We start from the raw sequence: 9,284 nt of genomic DNA, 5'->3' as shown, positions 1-9,284 counted from the left end.
AGGCAGTCTATTTGGGCTAAACTGTGGATCATTGCTCATTGCTTTGGCTACTTTCAAATGACTAAGTCGTTCTCACTTAGACACAACCTCCGCCAAAACTCAGGTTGCACGTTTACATACTCTTTCCAAACTGTTAAACTTAAGTTCAAAACTTAAGCTAGAAACAAAAACACTAAAATAAATAAGATGGCAATTAGCTGCATTTTTTTTTTACAGTAATACCACATTGGAATATATTCTGAATCTAAAAAATAAAATACTATCAAAACAATTTGATAGAGCTGAACACCAACATAGGTGTTTAGGGGATAATCACACAGAACGTGTTTTTGCTGTTCAAAACGTGAGGTCAGTTGAGCGAAAAGACTCTAGAAAAAACGTGCGCTTTAAAAGTTAAACTTATTTTAACTTGAATATCGCAAATGACTCGAACACAACAGTTAAACACTTCTATCTAGTGCGTGTTTACATAGAAAAAGTAGCGTAGTGTAATGGAAAACTGCGCTCTGTGTGAATAAGCCCTTGGTTTTTCAATTTCACCATCTGTACAAAAGGGACCATTTAGGAATAATTTTGTAATGTAAACATGGACCATGCAGTGAATTGAAACAGTAGAGAGATGTCATTCTTGTTTTGTAAAGAAATTTTACAAAAGAAAACTGTAATGCTACTTGATGCTAGTGTTTTTTAGGTTGTTTTATGGCTGACAAAGTGTGTTTGTGTACTAATGTTATGGAGGAATGACTTGATTTCAGACATGGCTGAAGTGTTTTGAATGTGAAATTAACTGCTGTGCCAAGCTGAAAGTTGGTTAGGAGAACTGTGTGAAGAGTTTTGAAAAAGTGACCTAAGTATTGAGAAATATGGTCTAACAATTGTTTAAAAAAAAAAATTTCCTGAGGAACCAGCTTGCCATGAAATTGTCATAGTTTTTTTTTAAGCTAATATCATGCCAAGTTTAGTTTATTGATGTTAGAGTACTCAGAAAATAGGATCAGATTGTTTGTTACCTAAAAGGCACTAGAAATTATAGGCGTCTTATTTATAAAGTTGATGAGTTGTGTGCTTTTTGGATGACAATTTTATCTGCATACACATAGATGCTTACGACTAATAGTGTACCAATACAGGAACTTAAGCATGGAGAAAAAAAGCATGGCTGAATAAGCTTAATGTAACCAAAAAATGAAGTGTAACACAAAGTACAGTGTTTGGAGCGAGGTGTTACAACAGTCGAAGCATGCGTGTATTCATCAAAGCTGTTATGTTCAACTGATTTTAAAAGCAAATAAATTATATGATTTCCTCAAGTTTTGTAAAGTCTTAATATTTCATCGATGTGGACAAACATACAAAGACACTGTTTAGATTCCTTAATGAATTGCACTCAGTGTCTGACCTTAAATACCCTTTCACACCTAAGTTTAAAATATTCTAGCTGACCACCCAGTGTGATTTAAGGCAACCATTATTTTAGAATGTATCACATTATTGTTATTATAAACCTTTATACTGATCATGTTAGCTGATCTATAACGCGCGATGGGCTTTTCCATGTTAGCGCCGCAATTCAGAAAATCGTATCTGTCGGATTTACAACACGTCAATTCATCCACTTTTCCAGAAAATACTTGAAAGTAAGTGGTCGGTAAAGTGGGAGAAGAATAGAGTAAATTCTATAGTTACCTAAAACCTACACAATGTGTATCTGATATGAATAAAACACGTCAATTTATATAGTCTGTATGATACACTGAACGTTCTAATCACACAGGTGTGATCGTACGCAAGGGGTTAAACATCTGACCAAAGTCCAGGTTTATTTTTGTCCATTACAGAGTCACACCTCCATTTTAATCATCATCATCATCCTCATCATCCTCCTCCAGATCCTCTGTCTCTTCCAGGGCCGCCTTCTCCTCCTCCAGGGCTGCCTGCAAAGCCTGCTCTTCCTCCACAGTGGGGTCCTGGGCCTCAGTGATTTCGGGTCCGCTGGGGTATTCGCTCTGGGTTGGTGGAAGCGCTATTGGGGTGTAGGCCTCTCCGATATATTTCAACCCCCAACCAATGTATATGTTTCCAAAATTCCTGAGAGGGAGCAGAACAGTGCTTTAATTCAGCAGAAAAGGCATCAGATTAAAAGAGATGGTTAGATGGGCTGTTAGTAGGTATTTAGTTTTAAAAAGTAAGGTTCTTACTTGCCACTTTCACAAGCATACGCATAAGCTCCGGGCCAGAGGTTGGAGCGCAGCACAGCGATGGAAAACTGAGGAATGAGGTAAGAGGAGATCATGGAGCTCCAAGGTGGGGTGTCATGAATCTCTGTGGACAGAGCGTTTTCTGCATTAGAGCTGATCATTTGACCTGTGCTGGAGGTGTACTGTATGTAAATGTGATGCAGTGGGACTGACTTGCATCCTCAGACAGAGGCGTCAGAAGAGGAGGCCCAATCTCAGGCTCCGGCTCATCAGGTACTTCCTCCTCGGCATCTTCGTCATCGTCAACATCATCCGCTGACTTCTGAGTTATGTTTACCCACACACAGCGACCCTAACATTCACATGTACAGTAATGTGCAAATGTTTTATCTATGTTTGATTTTTCACCATAAAAACATTTCCAAGCATTAATTTTGCCATTTAATGGGCAGTCAACCCAAAAATATAAATTCTGTTATTATTTACTCCCCCTCGTGTTGTTCCAAAACCTGTATGACTTTGTTTCTTCTGTGGAAAATTAAAGAGGATATTTTGAAGAAAGTTTCGGTTCTCTTTCACTTCCATTTTATGGAGAAAAATGGATGTCAGTGGAAATGGAAACAGTTTGGTTTTCAACGTTCTTAAAAATATATTTATAAGTGTTCCACAGAAGAAAGAAACGCATAGAGGTTTGGAACAATATAAGGGTGAGTAAATAATGACAGAATTTTCATTTTTTTTGGTGGACTATCCAGTGAGATATTTGTATAAAGATATTTGCACAAGAAGTCGGACATCAGACAATATTATCCTCACAGAGATCTGATCTCTCTTATTATTATCGAGTCCGTCTGGGATTTCATGAAGAGTGAATGAATTCAATGTAATTTCTGTTCATGTTACTGTATATTTTCATAAAAAAAATGACTAGTGACCATGAATTTACAGTGTAGTTATTTTATTGAGTTGTTTGAGGGCTCATGAAAGTTTATATTTTATTTTATTCTTTCAAATTTGGCAAATCTGGTCATTTCCTCTATTTTTCCAAACCATTTGGACCATGTTATTATGATATTATTATTTTAATAATATATAACATATGTAAAAGGGACACTGCAGAAACAAAGTGTTACCAAAAACGTACTCAATATCCACTTCAATGGACATTTTAGGGCGGATGAATTCCCAACAGGCCGTCTGTTTCTTACCTGTGTAAGTATGTGCTGTACATGATGGACCCATAGATTCAGAGACTCAGCCATCTCGTTTATATGATTGCCCTCAAAGTTAGGATTCTCCTCAAAGGTGTCTCGCAGTCCTTCATCCTCTCCTTCATCCTCCCCAAACTGGTAGAATCCCACAGGGCTGACGTGCGTGGCGGCTGAGATCCGTGCGATCTGGGCACGCAGGTAGTTGGCCTCATTGCCAGGAAAGGGAGGGAAACTTACAACCGGAGCATCAAGCCTGCCTGAGAAGAGCCTGCGGATCTGCCGCGCTGCTGTGATCTGAGCGGGGGTGACCACCGGCAGTCTGACCCATGGCATGCCGGGCTCTTGACACACAAAATAAGTGAATTTATTGACGCCAGTGTTATTTTCTTCCTTTGGCACTGGCGGAGGTGGCACGTAAGTTGATTTAGGGGGTGGATCAGCCTGCAAGTAGAGTTCAATCATTATGTCAAGTTGAATGTACATTTCTAGCCTTGTTTTTACCTGGAGTCTTAAGAATTTTCTGAAGAGACACAATCGCTTTATATGATGAACAGATTGAATTTAGGCTTTTATTCACATGTAAACATTCATCAACGCACACATCAGTTGTGGTAAACAGAAGCTCAAGCATGTTCGCTTGATGTGCAAGAACCAATGAGGTTGATTCTCCTGTTACGCAGCACGTTTGAGCTTCTGCAAGAACCAATGAGGTTTGTTCTTGCACGTCAAGCAGGTTCGGTTGAGCTTCTGTTTATATTCGCTGATCAATGTTTAAATTTAAATAAAAGCCTAAATTCAATCTGTTCATCATATGCAATCGAGTCTCTTCAGAAAATTTGGACTAAACTGCTCAATTCATATGGATTAGTTTTACAATCTCTTGATTCATTTTTTGAAGCGTCAGAATCAAAATGGTAGTTGCATGCATATGTCAATGGAGGGACAGAAAGCTCTTATATTTCATCAAAAAGATCTTCGTTTATGTTCTGAAGATGACTGAAAGTCTTACAGGTCTGGATTCGGAACAACATGAGAATGAGTAATTGATGACAGAATTTTCTAAAATCAGGTGACGTTACCAAAACCATTATCTATGGAAGCTTGGAAGCCATGAAAAAATATAGGGATGGCCCGATACCGATACTGGCATCGGGCCGATACTGTCCTCATATACTCGTACTCATAAAAATTCGCCGATACCACGCACCGATACCACGTACATTTTGCAAAACGAAACTGGCCGCCGCGAGTGCTTTGTGGAGGTGAACGGACTGAGGCATAGGAAAGTATAATGTAGGCGGTTTGGGCTCATTTCACATGGTTCGTACAAGGTGCGTGTGTATAGTAACATAGCTGTGGTGCGCGAGCTGATAAGAGAAAAACGCGCAGTGGATTAAGTGCACAACGGCACAGACGCGCGAGCTGGTCGAGCACATCCCTTTAAACAGACATCAGTGGAAAGTTTGTTCAGTCGGATGTCAATGGCAAAGAAAAGAAAACGAGGCATGTAGCTTATTAACGTTAACTGACCAGAGAGAGAGCGAGAGCGAGAGAGAGAGCGAGCGAGTGAGCGCACTTCTGTTGAATGCTCTTGATTGCTGATCGTTCACTCAGCACATGTTATTTGGATGAAAACTAAATCGTTTAAGTAAAGTAAAACATGAACTGTTACCTGATTTAAGTATAACGAGTGGTTCCCTACATTATTACAGGACGTGTGCAAGTCAAGAAGTTCCATGAACGCAAACATCCAAAGCGCGTGCCCCGCAAACCAGCATCTTAGCGCGCGAATACTGAATTAAATTGTCTTGCACTTGTACTGACGAATTCACACAAAATTAGGTAAAAACGCCCGTCTTGGCGAGTATCCTATAGTAAACAAAGTCGGTTATATCTCAAATGAACGTAGCATGTTCAAATGCGGTCCGTGCGTTCGGTCTTAAAGGGGCAGCAGTTTAATAAACCTGCTTGTTTTAATGTTAATCACACAAAGGATAAAGAAATTACTCACTGCTCTTGACTAAATAGGCTACCCTTTTCAACTTTACAAAAATATCTATCTATATATAATTTATACAGTAATGAATATGCTTTATTTCACATTTGATTACTTTATTCAAATTTCTGTACCTGTTAGATCTACCCGAAAAACTCTAATTCTAACTGCTAATTCGATTGTTTGTTCTTATTTTGTTACTGACTGCTTACTTGTTTTAAATTCACATTAATTAAGATGGTAGTTTTTGTTGTAGTATCAAGATTGGAATAAATAATTGATATTTCACTGGTTTTGACAAACATTTGAACATTTGAATTCGATGAACAAATTAAGCAAACTAATATGATGTATATTCTTTTGGTTTATCAACTAATACATTTAAAAATTACAAATGCAGTGTAAATTCAGGTATCGGTTTACGGTATCGGTATCGGCGAGTACCAAAAATCAAAGTATCGGTATCGGACTCGTTCTGCAAAAAGTGGTATCGGGACATCCCTAAAAAAAAAAAAAAAAAAAGATAACTTATCTTACAATTCTGACTGTTTTTCCTCACAATCGCAAGTTTAAATATCACAATTTGAACTTTGTAACTCGCAATTCTGACACTTTTTCTCAGAATTGTGAGATTTAAACTCATAATAGAGAGTTAGAAAATCTGAACTGCGAAATATACTGTAAACTCGCAATTGCAAGAAAAGTAAAAAAGTCAAAATTGTGAGAGAAAAATAAATAATTGCAATTATCTTAGAAACAAGCTTCCATTATTTTCTGTTGTCAATGGTGTAACGATGTATAAAGCTCACACAAAAGTCACTTTCAAACCAAGCAGCTTTCTGTTGGTCAACAATGGACATTTTTTTGCCTACAAAATTTCACAAATGTGACTGTACGATATTTACTGTATTTAGAGCAGTTTCATTTACTTCAGTTGCCGTTTTGTGACTTACAGCTTCTACAAGCTCTGCTTCATCCTTGTCCTCCTGTGACTCTTCCTCTTTCTCCTCATCCTCATTTGATGGTTCTGTGCTCTCCTGCTCCTCCTCCCCTTCACCCTCTCTGAATTCCCCCTCAGCCACCAGGTAGCTGCTCTGTGTGCCGAGGATCTTGCCCCAGAATCGACAGCGCTGGAGACACTGTGTGTCCACCAGTTGTTTCAAAGCCAGAAAGATTCTCTGCATCTCCTCTTTCCCCAGACCCACACCAGCTTGCTCAAAGAAGAACGCCAGTTCTGCAACATTCGGTAGAGGAGAATCCACCTGAAAACGATACAGATGAATGTATTACAGAAACTGTTGTACTGCATTGAACTGCTCATAGGACCCACCACAATTGGTGTTTTGAAGATTAACCAAAGTCTTACGGGTTTGAAACAACATGAGGGCGAGTACACAATGATGACAGAACAAAATTTATTGGGTGAACTATCCCTTTAAAGGGATACATAAACATTGATCAGCAAACTAAACAGAAGCTCAACCGAACCTGCCTGACGCACAAGAACAAATCTCATTGGTTCTTGCAGAAGCTCAAACGTGCAGCGAAACACGAGAATGAACCTCATCGGTTCTCACACATCAAGCAAACACGCTTGAGCTATGAATGTTTATATGTGAATAAAAGCCTAAATTAAATCTGTTCATCATAAAAATTGAGTCTCTTCAGAAAATTTTGACTAATCCGCTTGATTTATATGAATTCGTTTTCCGATCTTTTTATGAACTTTTTGAAGCGACAAAGAGGTAATCACGTAGCAGTCAACAGAAGTACAGAAAGCTCTCAGATTTCATCAAAAAGATCTTCATTTGTGTCCCGAAGATGAACGAAAGTCTTATGGGTTAGAAACGACATGAGGGTGAGTAATGACAGAATTTAAATTTTTGGGTGAACTAACCCTTTAAATCACACTCCACAATGTCTGAATGTGAATGCATTAGATAACTACTTACCTAATCTAATTACATTGATTTAATAGACAGCATAACTTCACTTTTCAAGTAAAAGCATTTAACAAAAAAGGTTAGGTTTTAATGGTTTAAAAAGCATTATATGGGCCCTCAGGAGAGAAACTTACCAGCTCTTCCTCGTGATCACCTTCCCCGCCCCGTTTGAAGAGTGTCTTCTGCTGCTCAGCCAGCAACAGAGCTGAGGATGAGGACGGATTGTCACGCAAGGTGTCCTGCTTCTCCTGAAGGATACTTCCTTTCAGCTCGCGACTCATGTCCTCGATCACATCGACTGCATTCTCTGGACGCTCATCCATAACTTTGGTTAACAGTCGTACAAGGTGGTCATAGCTGGACAAAGAGGTTAATTTAGAACATATTTTGTAAACTTAAAGGGATAGTCCACCCAAAAATGAAAATTCTGTCCATAATTACTCCCCCTCATGTTGTTTCAAACCTCCAAGACTTTTGTTCATCTTCAGAACACAAATGAAGACCTTTTTGATGAAATCTAAGAGCTTTCTGTCCCTCCATTGACAGCTACGCAACTACCATTTTGACGCTTCAAAAAGTTCATAAACTGATCGTAAAACTAACCCATATGAATCAAGCGGTTTAGTCCCAAATTTCTGAAGAGACACGATCACTTAATATGATGAACAGACTGAATTTAGGCTTTTATTCACATATCATAATCAGTTGTGGTAAACAGAAGCTCAAGCATGTTCGCTTGACGTGCGAGAACCAATGAGGTTCATTCTCGTGTTACGCATAACATTTGAGCTTCTGCAAGAACCAATGAGATTTGTTCTCGAGGGTCTGTTTATGTTCCCTGATCAATGTTTGAATATGAATAAATTAAATCTGTTCATCATATAAAGCGATCGAGTCTCTTCAGAAAATTTGGACTAATCCACTCAATTCATATGGATTCGTTTTACGAGCTCTCAGATTTCATTTGTGTTCCGAAGATGAACGACAGTGTTCAGGTTTGGAACGACATGGGGGTGAGTAATTAATGACAGAATTTTCATTTTTGGGTGAACTTAACGTTAACCCTTTAAGTTTCTGTTCACCAAACAAAAGCAATATCCGCATTTTTGTAACTAAGTTGCAGTGACCGCTCAATTAAATAAATATGTTGCTAACATAAATGTAAGTTCAGACAAGTGTTCTGGCAAATAATGCAACCTATCAGACAGTGCTACCAAAACTATATTTTTATTGTTGGTATAGGGTAGGTAACGTTAGGGCCAATAAAGCCTCAAACCACATGAATGTTGGCAGTGATAGGCAGCATTTTTCGCTGTCGAAGAACACCAGGACTGCTCAAATAAGTGTTAAACAGCATGTCCTCGTTGTGACAACACGCCCCCACTAGATCAAATATACGATTATCATTTTTATATATATGAGTTAGATATATTGGCTATAACGGTGGAAATGTGTGTTGAACTGAATGTTCGTTGTCTTCCAATTACAGTTCTCGGTTTAACGTCTATTAAGATAAATAACGATGCTTTGTAATGAATTAATAATTGTAATAACTTAAAAAAGGCGAAATACTGAATAAAGCTAACGTTAATGTGATATAATAGTTACTTACAGATTGAGGTTTGTTGTAGTGCTGTTCTTCATCATGAAAGCCTTAAAACGAGCTGCCGCCTGCAGTCGCTCATTGTTCAACGCTTCCTCGGTCATTTCCATTTTAGTAAAACTTAAGACTGTCGCCGACTAATTAAAAACAAATGGTATATATATATATATTTTATTGTTTTTTTTTTCAATCCGTATTTCACGGATATTCACTTATATTTTAAGGCAAATCTCCATGCACACAAACATCAGCGCATTTCCGCAGAGCAATTCCGTTGCCATGGAATTGCTGTGTAACAACAACAAACGTGTTGCCGAGCAGCTTCTTAATCAT

The 9,284-nt window shown here is 38.4% G+C and overlaps 1 protein-coding gene across 1 annotated transcript; it reads right to left on the bottom strand.

The window, feature by feature from the left end:
• Positions 1 to 1,071: 1,071 nt before the first annotated feature.
• On the bottom strand, positions 1,072 to 9,061 carry rsph4a (radial spoke head component 4A; the record flags this gene model as incomplete). Its single annotated transcript, XM_081367233.1, has 7 exons — positions 1,072 to 2,088; positions 2,199 to 2,322; positions 2,412 to 2,550; positions 3,407 to 3,850; positions 6,359 to 6,667; positions 7,483 to 7,705; positions 8,961 to 9,061. The coding sequence occupies 7 exons, from the start codon at positions 9,059 to 9,061 to the stop codon at positions 1,854 to 1,856; spliced, it is 1,575 nt and encodes a 524-aa protein (XP_081223359.1). The 3' UTR covers positions 1,072 to 1,853.
• Positions 9,062 to 9,284: the final 223 nt, after the last annotated feature.

The sequence above is a fragment of the Scardinius erythrophthalmus genome (genome assembly GCF_964197995.2).
Source record: "Scardinius erythrophthalmus genome assembly, chromosome: 5".
Classification (NCBI taxonomy): Eukaryota; Metazoa; Chordata; class Actinopteri; order Cypriniformes; family Leuciscidae; genus Scardinius; species Scardinius erythrophthalmus.
Note: the sequence above shows the minus strand (reverse complement) of the source record. Positions and strands in the feature narration are given on the sequence as shown.